This window comes from Pseudophryne corroboree, chromosome 8 (genome assembly GCF_028390025.1).
Source record: "Pseudophryne corroboree isolate aPseCor3 chromosome 8, aPseCor3.hap2, whole genome shotgun sequence".
NCBI lineage: Eukaryota > Metazoa > Chordata > Amphibia > Anura > Myobatrachidae > Pseudophryne > Pseudophryne corroboree.
Window position 1 is genome coordinate 362,426,118 of NC_086451.1, and position 24,846 is coordinate 362,450,963.

Here is a 24,846-nt window from a genome sequence, read left to right on the forward strand (position 1 = left end):
CCTCACAGAATCACTAGTGAAATAATTGCTCCACCTGTGGTCCCTTTTAAAATGTGCCAGTGAGTAATGAGTAGACCTGCTACGGGAGAAGATGAATTGTTTGGTGTCCTGAGGACTGAGTTTGAGAACCACTGCAATAAGAAATCAACAGGATTTCAATCAGACTGGTATTGGGCACGTTACTAGTTTTGTAGTGCCAAACGTTGTGGGAATAGTACAGTGCAGATGCTGGCAAGTAATATGGAAAATAATATAGAACCGAGAAATAGACTGCATATACAAATAGTGGTGTTTTTTTTTTTCCTTTGCGCGCCCAGAGCAAAGCATTCTGGGTGCATTTGCCTTGCTAGCGGTCATCATTCTGGTCTCTCGCATGTGTTGCATCACTTTGTATGTAATATCTCAATATTTATGGTTTTGTGTTGAAGCATGTACCACCCCCACCACCATAGGAATAGTTTTTATGACTTTCTAATCATGGAAGGACATGCATTTTTACTTACACCTATGAGATTTCAGACGTTCTGTTACTTGCCCCAACAGGAGAAAGATGATCTGAAGAGAGCAGAGTACATGCTGCAGCAGGCAGACAGGCTTGGCTGCAGGCAGTTCGTTACGCCTGCTGATGTTGTGAGCGGAAATCCCAAATTAAATCTTGCTTTTGTAGCAAACTTGTTTAATAAATACCCAGCACTTACTAAGCCCGAGAACCAGGACATTGACTGGACACTCCTCGAAGGTAAGGAATATTTGGCACTGGCATGGCCTTATCTCCAATATTTGGAGACTTCCTATTTTTGTTATTGGCAATATCAGAAAGGAGATGAGTGCATTTTTAATTATCGATTCTCTATAAATTATTATTTAGATTAAAGAGTGTTCTAGTATAGGTCTAGATCCTATATGATATTTGGCTAATATTCTCAATAGAACTAGATATTTTATTTTAAAAAAAAAAGTTGTAATCAACCTAAAGCTAATTCCAGAACTTGGTAAACTTGATATTTTATAATTTGGCCCCATTGATGTTGACCTGCTTCTACTGACTCTCTCCCTGATGAGCTGACTGTGGAGAAGCCCAGCTGGTGACACGGTTACTCGGTAGTTGAGGGACCTTGGAACTCCTCTTTGGCTAAAGTCCACCATCTGAGTTTGTGAATCAGAAGACTGTAGCATGTATCTGTTTTATAGCGTAGTCCTGAAGATTTAGGACAGCTGTGCTCTAAACTTGCAGCAGTCACTCTAATGTGCTAAGACTACACTAGGGAAATCCATCAGCATTGTGACTGAACGCTGGATTAAAAACCAGGAGAAGTGAGAACATCTGACATGGAATAGCCAAGTGAGGGAAGGGTGACTAACCCGTTAACAAGGGGCAGTTACTGGATTATTTCTATGGAAAAGAAATACCTTTTATGCACAGCCCAATTCATTTTACTATTACAAATGCAGGACTAATCTGTCATTTACTGTATATGTATTCTGAGGCAAGTAAAAGCTATAGATAGCTAAGCAGCGCTCATGTTTGCTCTAGCTTTGCAGTACGTACCTTAGGGCCTCATTTAGAGATGGAAGCTGTTTCGATTCAGTCGCAAATGACTGTGCACATGTATCACAATGGTGTTGTGGCTTCGCTCGCAGTACTGCGTAAAACGCAACTTGATTGACAGGCTGCAATCATTTGGAGAGGGGGGGTATAAACAGCTGTACTTTTTCAAAACTGTGTCAGGGCGGTGATTGTTTTTTGGGGGGGTTTGCCAAAGCCAGTGCCTGCTTCTTCGGATGCAGAGTCACTGGTCTTGGCAGCTTAGTTGCGGACATTCTGCCTAGATGTCAAATGGTTGCGAGGTTTCCCCGATGCTGCATGCCCACACACAAGCAGCGGATCTAAGAAGCCACGGTGGACCACCTTTTTTTTTTTTGCTTGATAAAAGATGGCTCCTGCTGTATTTGCATATCTTCGCAAATCCACTGCGACTGAAGACGCAGCACTGGAGCGATTTGCATCCACTTCTGAATCATCAACAATACGAACTAAAGTTTGGATTCTGTTCGTAGGCATACTATAGACATCTTAGGAAATATCTGACACCTTGATTGAGCTTTTGTGCCATCTACTGGCTGCTGATTGTATTGCGTGCGCTACTATACTTTTAAATATCTCATGTATTTTTTTTTTCTTTTCTTTTAATTTTACATGTATCGTTATGTTTTTTAAGAAGTACTGTTAAGTATTCCATAATGGCCTTAGCGATAGGTGTCACCAGCTAATTTTTAAAGTTGCACGGACTGGCTACACAAAGTCAAGGACATGACTTAACATTGCATAGTAAGAGTTGTTGTTTTACTGGCCGTTGTATGTTGCTTTAACTTAATTTTCTTTTCCAGGGGAAACTCGAGAGGAACGAACATTCCGGAACTGGATGAACTCCCTTGGAGTAAATCCCCACGTTAATCATATGTACAAGTACGTATATCTACTGTTTAAATTCATGTGCAAATGGCACACTGTATGGTTTGTATTGTAGTTACTTTTTCCACCTATGTTTTAAAGCCTGTCTGGATAGTGGTTGGGCAGCAGTTTTGAAGAAAGTGATTCATAGACCAGTGAGCCTGCAGCCTTAACCCTAATACATTTGGTAATAACCTAAATCAAATGACTGATGTCTCACAGCATACACACATCGGTAACCTTTCCTCATACTGTACAAGCCTGTGGCCCTCAGTGTTCAGGCTTTGTACTGCTAAAACAGGTGTGGTAGGGGCAGACTTTTTTTTTTTGGTCACCTCTTGATATATGCATTACATCATGAAGAGAATTATTTAGCACACGTTAAGTGAACCTCCATTGGTGTACATTGACCTATGAGGTTTAAAAATATACTATATTGGAACTTATTTCATGAATTCGTAGACACAAACAGTTGTCAGAGGGCAGCAATAATTTCACTTGTCTTAAAGAGAACTTGACACTAATGTTCAGTAATGAGATTGCGTGGCTTGTGTATGTATTAGGCAGATCATGGACATAGACATTTGTATTTGTTTATTTAGTAGTGTAAGTAGGTACGCCAAATACGGTGCATGCAATCTCTATCCAGGACTTTGAAATCGATATCCCACAGACCATCCATATGTAGGCAGCCAGTGGCGTTGTACCTCTAGCACTAGACCCCATTTTCACCGTTTTTTGTGGCATGTTTGTTAAACAGAAAATATATGTTCTTCTTTTTGGTCAGGTAGGACTCTTGTATTTCAGTACCTTTCAAAACTAAAGGCAATATTTATTGCTGCATGATCATTTCCAAAATTATATAGCCCAGTAATTTAGCTAAAAAAACCCATAACAATTATATATAGTTCATATAAGGTATCATAGGCTTATAAGCAACTCTATACTTCTATTTTCTCTGACGTCCTAAGTGGATGCTGGGGACTCCGTCAGGACCATGGGGAATAGCGGCTCCGCAGGAGACAGGGCACAAAATTAAAAGTTTGACCACTAGGTGGTGTGCACTGGCTCCTCCCCCTATGACCCTCCTCCAAGCCTCAGTTAGGTTTTTGTGCCCGGCCGAGAAGGGTGCAATCTAGGTGGCTCTCCTAAAGAGCTGCTTAGAATAAAAGTTTGTTAGGTTTTTTATTTTCAGTGAGTCCTGCTGGCAACAGGCTCACTGCAACGCGGGACTAAGGGGAGAAGAAGCGAACTCACCTGCGTGCAGGATGGATTGGCTTCTTAGGCTACTGGACACTAGCTCCAGAGGGACGATCACAGGTACAGCCTGGATGGGTCACCGGAGCCGCGCCGCCGGCCCCCTTACAGATGCTGAAGAGAGAAGAGGTCCAGAAATCGGCGGCTGAAGACGTCCCAGTCTTCTTAAGGTAGCGCACAGCACTGCAGCTGTGCGCCATTGCTCTCAGCACACTTCACAATGCGGTCACTGAGGGTGCAGGGCGCTGGGGGGGGGCGCCCTGGGCAGCAATGTAATTACCTTTACTGGCTAAAAATACATCACATATAGCCCCTGGGCTATATGGATGTATTTAACCCCTGCCAGGATTACAGAAAAAACCGGGAGAAGAGCCCGCCGTGAAGGGGGCGGGGCCTATCTCCTCAGCATACAGCGCCATTTTTCCCACACAGATCCGCTGGTGGGAAGGCTCCCAGGCTCTCCCCTGCACTGCACTACAGAAACAGGGTTAAAACAGAGAGGGGGGGCATATTTTGGCGATATTAATATATATTAAGCTGCTATAAGGGAAAACACTTACTATAAGGTTGTCCCTGTATAATTATAGCGCCTTGGTGTGTGCTGGCAAACTCTCCCTCTGTCTCCCCAAAGGGCTAGTGGGGTCCTGTCCTCTATCAGAGCATTCCCTGTGTGTGTGCTGTGTGTCGGTACGTGTGTGTCGACAGGTATGAGGACGATGTTAGTGGAGGCGGAGCAATTGCCTGTAATGGGATGTCACCCCCTAGGGAGTCGACACCGGAATGGATGGCTTTATTTATGGAATTACGTGATAGTGTCAACACGCTACAAGGTCGGTTGACGATATGAGACGGCCGGCAAACCAATTAGTACCTGTCCAGGCGTCTCAAACACCGTCAGGGGCTTTAAAACGCCCATTACCTCAGTCGGTCGACATAGACATAGACACAGACACGGACTCTGACTCCAGTGTCGACGGTGAAGAAACAAACGTATTTTCCAGTAGGGCCACACGTTACATAATCAGGGCAATGAAGGAGGCGTTACATATTTCTGATACTACAAGTACCACAAAAATGGGTATTATGTGGGGTGTGAAAAAAAAACTACCTGTAGTTTTTCCTGAATCAGATAAATTGATTGAAGTGTGTGATGAAGCGTGGGTTACCCCCGATAGGAAGTTGCTAATTTCAAAGAAGTTATTGGCATTATACCCTTTCCCGCCAGAGGTTAGGGCGCGCTGGGAAACACCCCCTAGGGTAGATAAGGTGCTCACACGCTTATCAAAACAAGTGGCGTTACCGTCTCCTGATACGGCCGCCCTCAAAGATCCAGCTGATAGGAGGCTGGAAAATACTCTAAAAAGTATATACACACATACTGATGTTATACTGTGACCAGCAATCGCCCCAGCATGGATGTGCAGTGCTGGGGGGGTTTGGTCGGAATCTCTGACTGGAAATATTGATACCCTGAATAGCGACAATATTTTATTGACTATAGAGCATTTAAAGGATGCATTTTCTTTATATGCGAGATGCACAGAGGGATATTGGCACTCTGGCATCAAGGGTAAGTGCGCTGTCCATTTCTGCCAGAAGAAGTTTATGGACGCGACAGTGGTCAGGTGATGCGGATTCCAAGCGGCATATGGAAGTTTGCCGTATAAAGGGGAGGAATTATTTGGGGTCGGTCTATCGGACTTGGTGGCCACGGCAACAGCCGGAAAATCCACCTTTTTTACCTCAGGTCACCTCCCACCTCAGGTCACCGTCTTTTCAGCCTCAGTCCTTTCGTTCTCATAAGAACAAGCGGGCAAAAGGCCATTCATATCTGCCCGAGGCAAAGGAAAGGGTAAGAGACTGCAGCAAGCAGCTCCTTCCCAGGAGCAGAAGCCTTCCCCCGCTTCTGAAAAGTCCTCAGCATGTCGCTGGGGCCCTACAAGCGGACTCAGGTCCGGTGGGGGGGTCGTCTCAAGAATTTCAGCGCGCAGTGGGCTCACTCGCAAGTCGACCCCTGGATCCTGCAGGTAGTATCACAGGGGTACAGATTGGAATTCGAGACGTCTCTTCCTCGCAGATTCCTGAAGTCTGCTTTACCAACATCTCCCTCCGACAGGGAGACGGTGTTGGAAGCTATTCACAAGCTGTATTCCCAGCAAGTAATAGTCAAGGTACCCCTACTACAACAAGGAAAGGGGTATTATTCCACGCTGTTTGTGGTACCGAAGCCGGACGGCTCGGTGAGACCTATTCTAAGTCTGAAATCTTTTGAACACTTACATACAAAGGTTCAAGTTCAAGATGAAATCACTCAGAGCAGTGATAGCGAATCTGGAAGAAGGGGACTTTATGGTGTCCTGGGACATCAAGGATGCTTACCTCCATGTCCCAATTTGCCCTTCACACCAAGGGTACCTCAGGTTCGTGGTACAAAACTGTCACTATCAGTTTCAGACGTTGCCGTTTGGATTGTCCACGGCACCCCGGGTCTTTACCAAGGTAAAGGCTGAAATGATGATTCTACTTCAAAGAAAAGGCGTATTAATTATCCCTTACTTGAACGTTCTCCTGATAAGGGCAAGATCCAGAGAACAGTTAGAGGTCGCAGTAGCACTATACCAAGTAGTGCTACAACAGCACGGGTGGATTCTAAATATTCCAAAATCCCAGCTGATCCCGACAACACGTCTGCTGTTCCTAGGGATGATTCTGGACACAGTTCAGAAAAAGGTTTTTCTCCCGGAGGAGAAAGCCAGGGAGTTATCCGAGCTAGTCAGGAACCTCCTAAAACCAAGAAAAGTGTCAGTGCATCAATGCACAAGAGTCCTGGGTAAATGATGGCTTCTTACGAAGCGATTCCATTCGGCAGATTCCACGCAAGAACCTTTCAGTGGGATCTGCTGGACAAATGGTCCGGATCGCATCTTCAGATGCATCAGCGGATAGCCCCGTCTCCAAGGACAAGGGGGTCTCTTCTGTGGTGGTTGCAGAGTGCTCACCTTTTTGGAGGGCCGCAGATTCGGCATTCAGGACTGGGTCCTGGTGACCACGAATGCCAGCCTGAGAGGCTGGGGAGCAGTCACACACGGAAGAAATTTCCAGGGAGTGTGGTCAAGCCTGGAGACTTCACTTCACATAAATATACTGGAGCTAAGGGCAATTTACAATGCTCTAAGCCTGGCAAGACCTCTGCTTCAGGGTCAGCCGGTGTTGATCCAGTAGGACAACACCACGGCAGTCGCCCACGTAAACAGACAGGGCGACACAAGAAGCAGGAGGGCAATGGCAGAAGCTGCAAGGATTTTTCACTGGGCAGAAAATCATGTGATAGCACTGTCAGCAGTGTTCATTCCGGGAGTGGACAACTGGGAAGCAGACTTCCTCAGCAGACACGATCACCACCCGGGAGAGTGGGGACTTCACCCAGAAGTCTTCCACATGATTGTGAACCGTTGGGAAAAACCAAAGGTGGACATGATGGCGTCCCGCCTCAACAAAAAACTGGACAGGTATTGCGCCGGGTCAAGAGACCCTCAGACAATAGATGGGGACGCATTGGTAACACCATGGGTGTACCAGTCAATGTATGTGTTCCCCCCCTCTGCCTCTCATACCCAAGGTACTGAGAATTATAAGGGGAAGGGGAGTAAGAACGATACTCGTGGCTCCGGATTGGCCAAGAAGGACTTGGTACCCGGAACTTCAAGAGATGCGCACGGAGGATCCGTGCACTCTACCTCTAGACTTACCGCGGCTGCGTTTGACGGCATGGCGGTTGAACGCCGGATCCTGAAGGAGAGGGCTCCGACGGAGGAATTTCAACTGGGTCGATTCCTACATTTCCTGCAAACAGGATTGTCTATGGGCCTCAAATTGGGGTCCATTAAGGTTCAAATTTCGGCCCTGTCGATTTTCTTCCAGAAAGAATTGGCTTCAGTTCCTGAAGTCCAAGCTTTTGTCAAAGGAGTACTACATATACAGCCCGGTTGTGCCTCCAGTGGCACCGTGGGATCTCAATGTAGTTTTGGGATTTCTCAAATCCCATTGGTTTGAGCCACTCAAATCGGTGGATTTGAAATATCTTACATGGAAAGTGACCATGCTACTGGCCCTGGCTTCGGCCAGGAGAGTGTAAGAATTGGCGGCTTTATCGTACAAAAGCCCATATCTGATTTTCCATTGGGACAGGGCAGAACTGCGGACGCGTCCTCAGTTTCTCCCTAAGGTGGTATCAGCGTTTCACCTGAACCAACCTATTGTGGTGCCTGCGGCTTCTAGCGACTTGGAGGACTCCAAGTTGTTCGACGTTGTCAGAGCCTTAAAAATATATATATATATATTTAAAGGACGGCTGGAGTCAGAAAGGCTGACTCGCTGTTTATACTGTATGCACCCAACAAGCTGGGTGTTCCTGCGTCTAAGCAGACGATTGCTCGTTGGATTTGTAGTACAATTCAACTTGCGCATTCTGTGGCAGGCCTGCCACAGCCAAAATCTGTAAATGCCCACTCCACAAGGAAGGTGGGCTCACCTTGGGCGGCTGCCCGAGGGGTCTCGGCATTACAACGCTGCCGAGCAGCTAAGTGGTCAGGGGAGAACACGTTTGTAAAATTCTACAAATTTGATACCCTGGCTAAGGAGGACCTGGAGTTCTCTCATTCGGTGCTGCAGAGTCATCCGCACTCTCCCGCCCGTTTGGGAGCTTTGGTATAATCCCCATGGTCCTGACGGAGTCCCCAGCATCCACTTAGGACGTCAGAGAAAATAAGAATTTACTTACCGATAATTCTATTTCTCGTAGTCCGTAGTGGATGCTGGGCGCCCATCCCAAGTGCGGATTGTCTGCAATACTTGTACATAGTTATTGTTACAAAAATCGGGTTATTATTGTTGGAAGCCATCTTTTCAGAGGCTCCTCTGTTATCATGCTGTTAACTGGGTTCAGATCTCAAGTTGTACAGTGTGATTGGTGTGGCTGGTATGAGTCTTACCCGGGATTCAAAATCCTTCCTTATTGTGTACTCTCGTCCGGGCACAGTATCCTAACTGAGGCTTGGAGGAGGGTCATAGGGGGAGGAGCCAGTGCACACCACCTAGTGGTCAAACTTTTAATTTTGTGCCCTGTCTCCTGCGGAGCCGCTATTCCCCATGGTCCTGACGGAGTCCCCAGCATCCACTACGGACTACGAGAAATAGAATTATCGGTAAGTAAATTCTTATTTTCTTAATAATACTCTACCCCTGTTCTTAACATAGATTTAGCATAACCTGGATTCAAGTGTCCATTATGTGCTGAAGGAGCCAACTAGTCTAGTTCCAGGCACATTTTTGAGGACACTGACGCGATTTGCACAAGTTGCAATAATTTTTTTTTTTTTTTTTTTAATTCAGCGACCTACAAGATTCTCTAGTAATCTTACAATTATATGAAAAGATTAAAGTACCTGTTGACTGGAACAAAGTGAACAAGCCCCCATATCCTAAACTTGGAGCGAACATGAAAAAGGTAAGTTAAACTGAATGCTTGGTAAATATTCATAGACTGAGATATGGGACTGGCAGTACTTATATAACATTTTCTCTGTTCTTCCAGCTGGAGAACTGTAACTATGCAGTGGACTTAGGGAAACATTCTGCAAAGTTCTCCCTAGTGGGCATCGGAGGGCTGGACCTGAATGATGGAAATCAAACCCTGACCCTAGCAGTCGTCTGGCAACTCATGAGAAGGTGAGTCTTGATGATAAATATTGATACTGTAGAAGGAGAAAAGAAATCTCACTAGTATCTAGCTGGTCTCAGACACATTAATGTATATATTAGAACTGGAATACAACTATTAATCCTCGAAGGGGAAATGTACTACCCCTGAATGCCAGGTACTGCAAATAGAGTTTTATATTGTCACCTGTTCAGGAGCAGGAGGCACTATCAGAGCAACTAAGGTTATTCAGTTGTATAATATAAGGATAAGAGCGTTTTCTCAGTGGAGTTTCTTCTTAGCCTGAATGTAGATATGGCTTTATCTAGAATTGGAGACTGGGGAAGGAACAGGGCAGAGACGCAGAAGGAATTATGTACATACTCTAGTACAGTGATAAGAACCAGGCAGGCTACAGGGATCTCATTGTATGGCCTTCTAACATCAAAAGGGACAAACACTACTCTGCACCAGCCAGCAGCTTCCGTCAGATTTCGGTCGGAAGGGGTTCCGACATATTCAATATGGGCTGTTTTTTCCCCGACAAGTCTGGAATTCCTGACTTGTTGAAAAACATGTGGATCGGCGGAATAGTTGCCGATCCGCGTACTTCTGTCGGAAATGGGGCCAAATCCGACAGGTTTTGGCCCAGTTTCCGACAATCTCAATACGACTTTAAAAAAGTCTGATTGAGGTGAGGAGATGGGGGGTGCGGTGAGGCGGGCTAGGGGCAGCAGGGCATGCCGTTACCTGACGGGCATCCCCCCTGCAGCTCTCCCCTGCTGGCACTGGGATACACGGCTGAGTGCTGTGATGTGTGGCTCCCTCCAGCAGCTCCCTGTGATCTCACACACGGGGAGCTGCTGACAGCAGCTGCATGGATGCCGGCCAAATTCGGCAGTCTGATTTGGCCACTCTATTGAATAGGGCTTGTCGGATCCATTCCTATAAATGCATGTCTGAGTGGATCCGACTCTTTGAATATACCCCAATGCAGGGATGGATCTAGACTTTTCTTTAGGGGGGCGGTTTACTGTTTAATCTTGACTCCTCCCTCTACAGTCCCAACTCCTCCCATCTGCAATCCTAACTCCTCCTCTCTTAATTCTGACTGAACTTTTTGAGTGAGACCGAGATAGAGCTTTGTGATTGTTCTATGTACATGTGACTGTGCTATGGGGTAATTGTATTTATTAGTCCTAGTACCCACACACCAGCAAGTGAGGGGCAAATGCTCTGTAACCCTTGCTCTCCTGGCTCTTCTGTGCTGCTGTGGTATAAGCTGCAGCACATCGTTCTGCCTCAGGCTCTCCCCGGAGAGATCTCTTCTGCTCAAAAGTGGGCGTGGCTATTACTGTGTTAGGGGGGGCGGTCGCCCCCTTCGCGCCCCCCCCCCTAGATCCGGCCCTGCCCCAATGTTTGTTTCAGAAAGTGAAACTGTCTGTTTTGCTAATCTCTAAATCTAACACACACCATTCGGTCGCAGATATACACTTAATGTGCTGGCGGATCTCGGAGATGGAGAGAAGGCAAATGACGACATCATTGTCAACTGGGTAAACAGAACCTTGGCTGAAGCTGGCAAGACCTCTTCCATTCAGAGCTTTAAGGTATTACTTTTTCCTGTGTGTGACTGTATACTACTTTCCATAAATCTAGCATATGAGAAATATCTTTATTAAAGTTCATTACTTTCCAACCTCCTACTCTATCATATCCACTGGGGCTCATGTTGTGGAATGGGGAGAAGTCCTCCACAGAAAACGCAATTCCTTCCAAGACTCTTAATTAGAGTAGATGTATATCAGAAAATTTAGGTAAATGAGCCTATTAAAAAAAATAATAATAATAAATATATATATATATATATATAACAATGAAAAAGAGGCGGCACTCGGAGACTTAAAAGTTCAAATAGTGTATTCAGCAGGTTGTTTTGCTGAATACACTATTTGAACTTTTAAGTCTCCGAGTGCCGCCTCTTTTTCATTGTTTGAGGATTTTCTTGGAGGGCACCGGAGCCATTGTAGCAAACGGAGGAGGGAGTGCCGGTCCGTGGGGAATAAATATATATATATATATATATATATATATATATATATATATATATATATATATATATATATATATATATATATATATATATATATATATATATATATAAGAGAGAGATATGCAATTGGCGCCGGAATTCGACATATTCAATAAAAAACGGATTAGACAGTCCCGCTGTCAAAAAAACGGACCAATTGACGGATTTTGTGCGTCCTGGATTCGACTTTTCCGACGGTACAAAAATGGTTAAAAATCCGTGAAAAAAATTGCGTGGGGTTCCCCCTCCTAGCATAACCAGCCTCTGGCTCTTTGAGCCGGTCCTGGTTGTAAAAATACGGGGAAAAAATTGACATGGGATCCCCTGTATTTCTCTATCGTCCTAGTGGATGCTGGGGTTCCTGAAAGGACCATGGGAATAGCGGCTCCGCAGGAGACAGGGCACAAAAAGTAAAGCTTTAGGATCAGGTGGTGTGCACTGGCTCCTCCCCCTATGACCCTCCTCCAAGCCTCAGTTAGATTTTTGTGCCCGGCCGAGAAGGGTGCAATCTAGGTGGCTCTCCTAAAGAGCTGCTTAGAAAAGTTTAGCTTAGGTTTTTTATTTTACAGTGAGTCCTGCTGGCAACAGGATCACTGCAACGAGGGACTTAGGGGAGAAGAAGTGAACTCACCTGCGTGCAGGATGGATTGGCTTCTTGGCTACTGGACATTAGCTCCAGAGGGACGATCACAGGTACAGCCTGGATGGTCACCGGAGCCTCGCCGCCGGCCCCCTTGCAGATGCTGAAACGAGAAGAGGTCCAGAATCGGCGGCAGAAGACTCCTCAGTCTTCTTAAGGTAGCGCACAGCACTGCAGCTGTGCGCCATTTTCCTCTCAGCACACTTCACACGGCAGTCACTGAGGGTGCAGGGCGCTGGGAGGGGGGTGCCCTGGGAGGCAAATGAAAACCTTTTTTGGCTAAAAATACCTCACATATAGCCTCCGGGGGCTATATGGAGATATTTAACCCCTGCCAGAATCCGTTAAGAGCGGGAGACGAGGCCGCCGAAAAAGGGGCGGGGCCTATCTCCTCAGCACACAGCGCCATTTTCCCTCACAGAAAGGCTGGAGGGAAGGCTCCCAGGCTCTCCCCTGCACTGCACTACAGAAACAGGGTTAAAACAGAGAGGGGGGGCACTAATTTGGCGTTAGAAATATATAAAAAAGATGCTATAAGGGAAAACACTTATATAAGGTTGTCCCTATATAATTATAGCGTTTTTGGTGTGTGCTGGCAAACTCTCCCTCTGTCTCTCCAAAGGGCTAGTGGGTCCTGTCCTCTATCAGAGCATTCCCTGTGTGTGTGCTGTGTGTCGGTACGTGTGTGTCGACATGTATGAGGACGATGTTGGTGAGGAGGCGGAGCAATTGCCTGTAATGGTGATGTCACTCTCTAGGGAGTCGACACCGGAATGGATGGCTTATTTAGGGAATTACGTGATAATGTCAACACGCGCCAAGGTCGGTTGACGACATGAGACGGCCGACAAACAATTAGTACCGGTCCAGACGTCTCAAACACACCGTCAGGGGTTTTAAAACGCCCGTTTACTTTAGTCGGTCGACACAGACACAGACAGGGACACTGAATCCAGTGTCGACGGTGAATAAACAAACGTATTCCTTATTAGGGCCACACGTTAAGGGCAATGAAGGAGGTGTTACATATTTCTGATACTACAAGTACCACAAAAGAGGGTATTATGTGGGATGTGAAAAAACTACCGTAGTTTTTCCTGAATCAGATAAATTAAATGAAGTGTGTGATGATGCGTGGGTTCCCCCCGATAGAAAATATGGGCGGTATACCCTTTCCCGCCAGAAGTTAGGGCGAGTTGGGAAACACCCCTTAGGGTGGATAAGGCGCTCACACGCTTATCAGAACAAGTGGCGGTACCGTCTATAGATAGGGCCGTCCTCAAGGAGCCAGCTGACAGGAGGCTGGAAAAATATCATAAAAAGTATATACACACATACTGGTGTTATACTGCGACCAGCGATCGCCTCAGCCTGGATGTGCAGAGCTGGGGTGGCTTGGTCGGATTCCCTGACTAAAAATATTGATACCCTTGACAGGGACAGTATTTTATTGACTATAGAGCATTTAAAGGATGTATTTCTATATATGCGAGATGCACAGAGGGATATTTGCACTCTGGCATCAAGAGTAAGTGCGATGTCCATATCTGCCAGAAGATGTTTATGGACACGACAGTGGTCAGGTGATGCAGATTCCAAACGGCACAAAGGTGTATTGCCGTATAAAGGAAGAGGAGTTATTTGGGGTCGGTCCATCGGACCTGGTGGCCACGGCAACTGCTGGAAAATCCACCGTTTTTACCCTAAGTCACATCTCTGCAGAAAAAGACACCGTCTTTTCAGCTTCAGTCCTTTCGTCCCTATAAGAGTCATATCTGCCCAGGGATAGAGGAAAGGGAAGAAGACTGCAGCAGGCAGCCCATTCCCAGGAACAGAAGCGTTCCACCGCTTCTGACAAGCTCTCAGCATGACGCTGAGACCGTACAGGACCCCTGGATCCTACAAGTAGTATCCCAGGGGTACAGTTTGGAATGTCGAGACGTTTCCCCTGCGCAGGCTCCTGAAGGCTGCTTTACCAAGGTCTCCCTCCGACAAGGAGGCAGTATGGAAAAAAATTCACGAGCTGTATTCCCAGCAGGTGATAATTAAATTACCCCTCCTACAACAAGAAAAGGGGTATTATTCCACACTATATTGTGGTACTGAAGCCAGAAGGCTAGGTGAGACCTATTCTAAATCTAAAAAAATTTGAACACTTACAAAGGTTCAAATCAAGATGGAGTCACTCAGAGCAGTGATAACGAACCGGGAAGAAGGGGACTATCTGGTGTCCCGAGACATCAGGGATGCTTACCTCCATGTCCCAAATTTGCCCTTTTCACTAAGGGTACCTCAGGTTCGTGGTACAGAACTGTCACTATCAGTTTCAGACGCTGCCGTTTGGATTGTCTACGGCACCCCGGGTCTTTACCAAGGTAATGGCCGAAATGATGGTTCTTCTTCGAAGAAAAGGCGTCTTAATTATCCCTTACTTGGACGATCTCCTGATAAGGGCAAAGTCCAGGGAACAGTTGGAGGTCGGAGTAGCACTATCTCGGATACTGTTACAACAGCAGGGGTGGATTCTAAAGATTCCAAAATCGCAGCTGATCCCGACAACAAGTCTCCTGTGCTTAGGGATGATTCTGGACACAGTCCAGAAAAAGGTGTTTCTCCCGGAAGAGAAAGCCAGGGAGTTATCCGAGCTAGTCAGGAACCTCCTAAAATCAGTGCATCATTGCACAAGGGCCATGGTAAAAAAATGGTGACTTCCTTCGAAGCAATTCCAGTCGGCAGATTTCATGCAAGAACTTTTCAGTGGGATCTGCTGGACAAATGGTCCGGATCGCATCTTCAGATGCATCAGCGGATAACCCTATATCCAAGGACAAGGGTGTCTCTCCTGTGGTGGTTACAGAGTGCTCATCTTCTAGAGGGCCGCAGATTCGGCATTCAGTTTTGGATGTTGGTGACCACGGAGGCCAGCCCGAGAGGCTGGGGAGCAGTCACACAAGAAAAAAAAAAAAAAAAAAAAATTTCCAGGGAGTGTGATCAAGTCTGGAGATTTTTCTCCACATAAATATAGCTAAGGGTAAATTTATAATGCTCTAAGCTTAGCAAGACCTCTGCTTCAAGGTCAGCCGGTATTGATCCAGTGGGATAAAACATCACGGCAGTCGCCCACGTAAATAGACAGGGCGGCACAAGAAGCAGGAGGGCAGTGAAAAAAACTGCAAGGACTTTTCGCTGGGCGGAAAATCATGTGATAGCACTGTCAGCAGTGTTTCATTCCGGGAATGGAAACTGGGAAGCAGACTTCCTCAGTAGGCACGACCTCCACCCGGCAGAGTGGGAACTTCATGGGGAAGTTTTCCACATAATTGTAAACCGTTGGGAATTACCAAAGGTGGACATGATGGCGTTCCGTCTGAACAAAAAACGGGACAGGTATTGCGCCAGGTTAAGAGACCCTCAGGCAATAGCTGTGGACGTTCTGGTAACACCGTGGGTGTACCAGTCGGTGTATGTGTTCCATCCTCTGCTTTTCATACCTAAGGTACTGAGAATTATAAGACGTAGAGGAGTAAGAACTATACTCATGGCTCCGGATTGGCCAAGAAGGACTTGGTACCCGGAACTTCAAGAGATGCTCACAGAGGACTTATGGTCTCTGCCGCTAAGAAGGGACTTGTTTCAGCAAGTACCATGTCTGTTCCAAGACTTACCGCAGCTGCGTTTGACGGCATGGCGGTGGAACGCCGGATCCTAAGGGAAAAGGCATTCAGGAAGAGGTCATTCCTACCCTGGTCAAAGCCAGAAAGGAGGTGACCGCACAACATTATCACCACATGTGGCGAAAATATGTTGCGTGGTGTGAGGCCAGGAAGGCCCCACGAAGAAATTTCAACTCGGTCGATTCCTGCATTTCTTGCAAACAGGAGTGTCTATGGGCCTCAAATTGGGGTCCATTAAGGTTCAAATTTCGGCCCTGTCGATTTTTTCTTCCAGAAAGAATTGGCTTCAGTTCCTGAAGTCCAGAAGTTTGTCAAGGGAGTATTGCATATACAACCCCCTTTTGTGCCTCCAGTGGCACTGTGGGATCTCAACGTAGTTCTGGGATTCCTCAAAACACATTGGTTTAAAACCAGTCAAATCTGTGGATTTGAAGCATCTCACATGAAAAGTGAACATGCTCTTGGACCTGGCCTGGACCAGGCGAGTGTCAAATTGGTGGTTTTTTTCTCAAAAAAGCCCATATCTGTTTGTCCATTCGGACAGGGCAGAGCTGCGGACTCGTCCCCAGTTCTCTCCCTAAGGTGGTGTCAGTGTTTCACCTGAACCAGCTTATTGTGGTGTCTTGCGCCTACTAGGGACTTGGAGGACTCTATGTTGCTAGATGTGGTCAGGGCCCTGAAAATATAGGTTCCAGGACGGCTGGAGTCAGGAAAACTGACTTGCTGTTATCCTGTATGCACCCAACAAACTGGGTGCTCTTGCTTTTAAGCAGACTTTTGCTAGTTGGATGTGTAATACAATTCAGCTTGCACATTCTGTGGCAGGCCTGCCACAGCCAAAATATGTAAATGCCCATTCCACAAGGAAGGTGGGCTCATCTTGGGCGGCTGCCCGAGGGGTCTCGGCTTTACAACTTTGCCGAGCGGCTATTTAGTCAGGGGCAAACACGTTTGTAAAATCCTACAAATTTGATACCCTGGCTAAGGAGGACCTGGAGTTCTCTCATTCGGTGCTGCAGAGTCATCCGCACTCTCCCGCCCGTTTGGGAGCTTTGGTATAATCCCCATGGTCCTTTCAGGAACCCCAGCATCCACTAGGACGATAGAGAAAATAAGAATTTACTTACCGATAATTCTATTTCTCGGAGTCCGTAGTGGATGCTGGGCGCCCATCCCAAGTGCGGATTATCTGCATTACTTGTACATAGTTACAAAAATCGGGTTATTATTGTTGTGAGCCATCTTTTCAGAGGCTCCGCTGTTATCATACTGTTAACTGGGTTCAGATCACAGGTTGTACAGTGTGATTGGTGTGGCTGGTATGAGTCTTACCCGGGATTCATAAATCCTTCCTTATTGTGTACGCTCGTCCGGGCACAGTATCTAACTGAGGCTTGGAGGAGGGTCATAGGGGGAGGAGCCAGTGCACACCACCTGATTCTAAAGCTTTACTTTTTGTGCCCTGTCTCCTGCGGAGCCGCTATTCCCATGGTCCTTTCAGGAACCCCAGCATCCACTACGGACTCCGAGAAATAGAATTATCGGTAAGTAAATTCTTATTTTTTAGAACCAGCACCGGGCTCTGCGTCCGGTCCTGGTGCAAAAATACGGGGGACAAAAGACGTATGGGTCCCCCGTATTTTTTACACCAGCACCGGGCTCCACTAGCTGGAGAGATAATGCCACAGCCGGGGGACACTTTTATATCTGTCTCTGCGGCCGTGGCATTAAAACTCCAACTAGTTACACCTGGCCGGGGTACCCTGGAGGAGCGGGGACCCCTTCAATCAAGGGTTCCCCCCCCAGCCACCCAAGGGCCAGGGGTGAAGCCCGAGGCTGTCTCTCTCTCCCCCCCCCCCCCCCCTCCCATCCATGGGCTGCGGATGGGGGGCTGATAGCCTTGTGTAAAATGAAAGAATATTGTTTTCTGCAGAAGAACTACAAGTCCCAGCAAGCCTCCCCCGCAAGCTGGTACTTGGAGAACCACAAGTACCAGCATGCGGGGGTAAAACGGGCCCGCTTGTGCCTGTAGTTCTACTGCAAAAAAAATACCCAAATAGAAACAGGACCCAGACACCGTGAAAGTAAAACTTTATTACATACATGCCGACACACATACTTACCTATGTTGACACAATGTTCGGTCCACTTCTCCAAGTAGAATCCGGGGTACCTGAAAATAAAATTATACTCGCCTAAATCCAGTGTCCTGTTCTTTTTTTGTAATCCACGTACTTGGCAAAAAAACAAACTGCATTTACCCGATCCACACGGACTGAAAGGGGTCCCATGTTTACACATGGGACCCCTTTCCCCGAATGCTGAGACCCCCCGTGACTCCTGTCACAGAGGGTCCCTTCAGCCAATCGGGGAGCGCCACCTGATTGGCTGAAGGGACCCTCTGTGACAGGAGTCACGGGGGGTCTCAGCATTCGGGGAAAGGGGTCCCATGTGTAAACATGGGACCCCTTTCAGTCCGTGTAGATCGGGTAAATGCAGTTTGTTTTCTTGCCAAGTACGTGGATTACAAAAAAGAAGAGGACAGATCTACACTGGATTTTGGTAAGTATCATTTTATTTTCAGGTAACCCGTGGATTCTACTTGGAGAAGTGGACCGAACATCGTGTCAACATAGGTAAGTATGTGTGTCGGCATGTATGTAATAAAGTTTTACTTTCACGGTGTCTGTGTCCTGTTTTTTATTTGGGTATTTTTTTTTGCAGTAGAACTACAGGTACCAGCGGGCCTGTTTTACCCCCACATGTTGGTACTTGTGGTTCTCCAAGTACCAGCTTGCGGGGGAGGCTTGCTGGGACTTGTAGTTCTTCTGCAAAAAACAATATTCTTTCATTTTACACAAGGCTATCAGCCCCCCATCCGCAGCCCATGGATAGGGGGGACAGCCTCGCACTTCATCCCTGGCCCTTGGGTGGCTGGGGGGGACGGACCCCTTGATTGAAGGGGTCCCCACTCCTCCAGGGTACCCCGGCCAGGGGTGACGACTAGTTGGGGTTTTAATGCCACGGCTGCAGGGACCGATATAAAAGTGTCCCCCGGCTGTGGCATTATCTCTCCAGCTAGTGGAGCCCGGTGCTGGTTCTAAAAATACGGGGGATCCCCTGTCATTTCCCCCCCCCCCCCCCCGTATTTTTACAACCAGGACTGGCTCAAAGAGCCCGAGGCTGGTTATGCTTAGGAGGGGGGACCCCACGCATTTTTTTTCTAAATTTTAACCCATTCCCACCCCTTCCCACTGAAAACCATGCTCACTCATTTTTAGTCAGTAAAAAAAATATATATTATTTAAAAAAATATATAAATAATACTTGTGGCTCCTAAATAGACAAACCATGGACCTAATCTCTTCTAATATAAATAGATATGCTATTAGCATTAAAAAAAACACAATAAAAACATGTTTTAAATTTTTTTTATTAGATTCCGCCAGCAAAGTGAGGCGGAATGAAATTGACGAAATTACTGTCAAAGCACTGTTGTCGAATCGACATTCTTCAATTGAATATACTTTTGTCGAAATGCCGCATTTTTACCACTGCAAACATGTCGAATTTAGAAAATGTCGAATTGCAAAAAGTCGAATCTGAAACGTCCGTTTTTTTTGTCAAAGTACTGTATTGCATTGTCGAATCCAATTCGACATGTTTTTTTTTGTCAAACGGACCGTTTTTCGACTCTTGCGGCAATTCGCCGGCAATTGCATATACCCCATAGAGAGAGAGATAGGGGTATCAGCGACCGACAGTGTCTGGTTAATTTATATAAATATGAAGAATTTACAGGATACGTATTATGAAAAAGATAACAATATATTTATTTATACAGATTAAAAATAGGGTGGGCTATAATATGGAGGATATAAGATGTTACTAGAACTAGATAAGAATAAAGCTATTACACTAAACAATAAAAATTCAGTAAAAGCATAAAAACTTCTAAGATAAGAGAATATTGCTTATCTTAAAAACGGAGTGTCAATTGATGAAGTCTGATGGCCGAAACGCGTTGGGTGTACCTCAATTGACTCTCCGTTTTTAAGATAAGCAATATTCTCTTATCTTAGAAGTTTTTATGCTTTTACTGAATTTTTATTGTTTAGTGTAATAGCTTTATTCTTATCTAGTTCTAGTAACATCTTATATCCTCCATATTATAGCCCAGCCTATTTTTAATTATTTTTAATCTGTATAAATAAATATATTATCTTTTTCATAATATGTATCCTGTAAATTCTTCATATTTATATAAATTAACCAGACACTCTCTGTCGCTGATAACCCTATCCCTCCCTTCCCATATCTAAATTTAAAGGCAATTTATCCCTGCCGAATACTTAGGGGTTAGCTGCCACCTTATATTATTAAAGGAGTGTCTATATTTTAGTATTTAATAACTCTAATAATTAATCTATTCACATACACCTGTGGCGCCATACTCCCACTAATTATATACACATAATATACACATATATACATACACTGTATATAATTTTTTTTCTTAACATCTTGTGATCACATTTGATGTATTGGCATCTTTCTTTACACTGTGCTTCCAAATGACGTAAGTAACACTAATCAACAGTATTTTGCTCTCCACTGGAGTTGCAGCTTTTTCAGTAGGAGTGAGTTCCTGCATTGCACAGGAATACGTAGGACTAATCACATCTGTAATACGACATAGGAATACACAGGGCTAATCACATCTCTAATGGGACATAGGAATACACAGGGCTAATCACATCTGTAATGGGACATAGGAATACACAGGACTAATGATCTGTAATGGTTGTACCAATAATTGAGTTTCTGAATGGATGTACCAATAAATGAACTAAGTCTGTTCATAATGTCAATAAAGAACTAAGGAGCATATTCAACTGCAGTCGAAAGCTGCCGTCTGTCGGAAAGATTTCAGTTTCGACTTATTTAGGTTGGAAGGGGTTCCGACCTATTTAATAGACCCCTGAGTTTTCCGACAAGTCGGGAATTCCGACTTGTCGGAAAGCACGTGGATCGGCGGAGTAGCCGCCGATTTGGGTGCTTCTGTCAGAAATGGGGCCAAATCCAACAGGTTTTGGCCCCTGTTCCGACAATCTCAATCCGACTTTAAAAAATGTCTGCTTGAGGAGGTGAGGGAGCTGAGAGGAGGTGTCGGGAGAGCAGGAACCCAGCGGCTACAGCTGCATAGCAGGAGGATGAGGACCCGCCGCCGCTCACTGCAGCATCCTCCCGGCTCCAGCAAGCGGATGGACGCTGCCGTGAGGTCTGGCAGCGGTGCCTCATCCTCCTGCTACGCTGCTGTAGCCACTGCTCTCCCCCGTCTCAATCCAACTTTTTTTTAAAGTCTGTCTGATTAGGGCCGTTCATTGAATAGGTCCTGCCTGATCCATTCCGACAAATGCATGTCAGAATGGATACGACTTTAATTGAACATACCCCTAAGTCTGTTCATAATTCTTTTTGAAACCCACCCCCAGTCCTGTGGGGTGTTTTTTGTTTTTTATTTGTGGTTCTGTTTTTAGAACGGACCTGTATTTTTAGATCTACTAATTTATTATATTTTTTCTTCTCTTTCTCACCCAGGATAAGTCGATCAGCACTAGCCTTCCTGTAGTGGATCTAATTGATGCCATACAACCCGGCAGTATTAATTATGACCTCGTAAAGAATGGGACACTTTCTGATGTAGACAAACATGAGAATGCCAAGTAAGTGTTTCTTAAATTTGTTCACTTGGTGATGAGCCGGAAGGTCCCCGCCCCCATCCCCCCCTCCCCCCCAACATCCACCACCCACATTTCTTTATAGATTTTGGAGTCTATTTACTAAGCCATGGATGGAGATAAAGTACCAGTCAATCAGCTCCTATCTGCCTTGTCACAGGCTGTGTTTGAAAAATGACAGTTAGGAGGTGATTGGTGCATTATCGCCGTCCACTATATCTCCAGCCAAGGCTTAGTAAATAGACCCCTTAGTGTGACATGCTGGTACATGTAGTTCAGCAGCATCTGGAAAAATGAATGGTCTTCCGAAAACAGAATTGTTCTACCATGAGCAAGACTGTTTGGTTATATCTCAGCAGTGACTACAAACATCTTTCCAATATTGTTGCCACCTTTTTTTTTTAAAGAGAGAAGTAGATAAAGGAAATCTAAATCTAGTAGATTATGTGGGTCAGGCATGCATCTTGGGGCAGTATGGATTATGTAATGGTTAGCATTACTGCCTCACAGCACTGAGGTCATGGTTTCGATTCTCACCACGGCCCCAACTGTGTGGAGTTTGTATTTTCTCCCTGTACTTGCGTGGGTTTCTTCCGCTTGCTCCGATTATCTGCCACAATCCAAAAATATACTGGTAGGTTAATTTGCTTCAAACAAAAATTAACCCTAGTGTGAATGTGTCTATGTGTACATGTGATAGGGTATATAGATTGTAAGCTCCTCTGGGGCTGGGACAGATGTGAATAGCCAAATATTCTCTGTAAAGTGCTGCAGAATGTGTGTGCTATATAAATAACTGGTACAGTAATAGTAATGTATTTGTTAGGTTTATAGTAGTTGGTGAGATGTTTGCTTTTATTATGTAACCTTTACTACCCATAAAGTACAACCTGGTTGCTGTTCCTTTGCAGTACCTGCTTCAGCGGTCCCCCATCTGCTTTTCTCCAGTACCTGGTTTAGATATTTTGCACAGCTGTTACCCTGTAAAGTATGATTTGCATTGAATGTTACTGGACTGTATTTGTGCATGAACACATTGGTGGCTAATGTAGCAGTTCTCCCATAAACCTTAGTCCATATTGGCGCAGTGTCTGTGGCAGCTACTGAATAGTAATTCATTGAATGTCTTATGCTGCTTACACACTGGATGATATGTAAACAGATGTGTGGGTGTGTACACGCGATAGGTCTGAACAACGTTGTTGACAAACATATTGCATCGGCCCTGCAGCGCAGCCAATGCCAGTTATATCAGCAAATACAGATGTAGCAATGTTCATCTTTTCTATGATGCAATATGCTGCATGGCGTACTAGGCTGTGACTATTCGCGCATGGCGATCACTCCATTAATTCCGTTAGGTTACGAATAGTCGCAGCCTGGCAAACCATGCAGCATACAGAAAAGATGAACATGGCTACATCTGTATATGTGCATCTGGCTGTGTATACCGGCCACCCACCGACCACCCACCGACCACTGGTGCCTGACACTTCAACTAGGTGGGCAAAATCAAATGCCTGCACAGTTGTGATGTCAATGCAGACACATCGAGCGGCTGAACTGTAAATGTGTAATCTTACCAGAATTTAGTCGCTCGGTTGGAGCAATTGCAAGTTGGCAGATATATCTATACCCTGCCTTAGTTATATTGGGAGCACAGGACAACATAAGGTGCTTAGGACAGAAACTACCTTACTGCTAATCTATATTCCAAGTTTAACAATATTTAAAACTTCATTCTGCAACGAAACCCCTTTTGACCACTTGTTTCTTTTAGATATGCTGTGTCTATGGCCAGACGAATTGGGGCACGGGTATACGCCCTTCCCGATGACCTTGTGGAAGTTAAACCCAAAATGGTTATGACGGTTTTCGCCTGTTTGATGGGTCGAGGAATGAAAAAGGTGTAAATTTCCTACTCTCCACTGTGGAGGAACACGAGAACCATAGGGTGTATGGCTTGCAATACCTGGCAGTTTGAGGCCTTTGGTACTGCCTGCATAAGAACTTTGATGGTGGCAAGACTTTCAGGTTTGCTTTGCAGCATTAGAAACCTCCCGATTCTCAGGAAGAAGCGCTGTATATGCCACAAGTGCTCTCTTTCCCACTTTGTACTTTCAGGATGACTCCAAAATGCATTCATTCATGGACCATTTGCAACTTTTAATTTTTTACTTTTTTTTTTTTTTTATTATTATTATTATTTTTTGTTGTATTCCAGGCTCCATATAAAGGATCTACAGTAATATAGGTACATCATCCAAGATTTTTTTATTTATTTTTTATTTTCTCCTATAGTCATTATACAGCCCTGATTTCAGCTAGCCACCCTATTTTTCAAAATACATGTTTAAACATAAAAAAATTGGCACTAAGGTGAATAACATGGTATCGAGTGTTACTTATACCAATATATGTGCCCAACAGCCGATAAACAGGCAGTTAGAAACTGATTGGGTGGTACTTTATTCCTGTCCAAGTCTTGATGCATCTCACCCCTACTTCACAGAAATTATTTTCACATCTCTGCCTTGTGGTTGTAGTATTGGTCTTCTCACTTATTCTTCAGTTACTTGTTTAATAGGGAAAATGAATGCATTTTTGTCTGCATCTTGATTCATGCTTCAAACATTACCATAGAAAACAACTTTTTTTTTTTTTTTCTGATGTTTTTTCTTTTTTTTTTCGTTTTTGTATAAGGCCTGCATGAACATTTTTTTTTTTTTTTTTTTGTAACCATTTTTATTTAAAATGCTATTTACTATAAAACCAACCTGTTTTATCTGGAAATGCTGGTTTCATTCATGCCAGGGACCATACACTGCACGTAGCAGTATGTTTGATATGTTTGCTTCTGGGAAAACGGAACAAAAGGGCCAAAGAATTAACATCTACATTAACATCTATATTTACATATATTTATATAGCTTTGGCAACCTATTTGCTAGATTTTTAAGATCATGCTGCTGTTTTATGCTGTTTAAAAATGATACGGTGGCAAAGCAGAATATAAATAAAGAAAATGTTTCAGCATGTTCCTTGGTTATCTTTTGTTACTTAAACCGAGCCGGGTAAAAAGGCTCCTTGTAAGAGTTTGTACGGATGAGCAATCGTATTATGGAAGTACCAGGCTGTTAGGAATATTGATACAGTAATCCCAAATGATTTGTTTGTTTGCTGCTTATGTTACTTAACAGAGCTTACGATGTTGTAATTTGAGCATTAGAATAAAAGGCAATTTATACTTCATTTATCTGAACTGCAGTAACCTAAAGTGCTGAGGCTTAAA

At 44.9% G+C, this 24,846-nt stretch overlaps 1 protein-coding gene across 2 annotated transcripts in view; it reads left to right on the forward strand.

Moving 5' to 3' along the window:
* Positions 1 to 24,590, forward strand: part of LOC134949136 (plastin-3) — a 192,663-nt gene extending 168,073 nt beyond the window's left edge. Inside the window, exons 10-16 of one of the 2 annotated variants that reach the window (XM_063937544.1) lie at positions 544 to 739; positions 2,389 to 2,467; positions 9,101 to 9,215; positions 9,309 to 9,436; positions 10,894 to 11,017; positions 21,415 to 21,539; positions 23,335 to 24,590. In XM_063937544.1, coding sequence (XP_063793614.1) covers positions 544 to 739; positions 2,389 to 2,467; positions 9,101 to 9,215; positions 9,309 to 9,436; positions 10,894 to 11,017; positions 21,415 to 21,539; positions 23,335 to 23,467 — 900 coding nt within the window. In that variant the 3' untranslated portion in view covers positions 23,468 to 24,590. Of the gene's footprint in view, positions 1 to 543; positions 740 to 2,388; positions 2,468 to 9,100; positions 9,216 to 9,302; positions 9,437 to 10,893; positions 11,018 to 21,414; positions 21,540 to 23,334 lie in introns of both variants that reach the window. The other variant, XM_063937543.1, reaches the window with a different exon arrangement.
* The last annotated feature ends 256 nt before the right edge of the window (positions 24,591 to 24,846 follow it).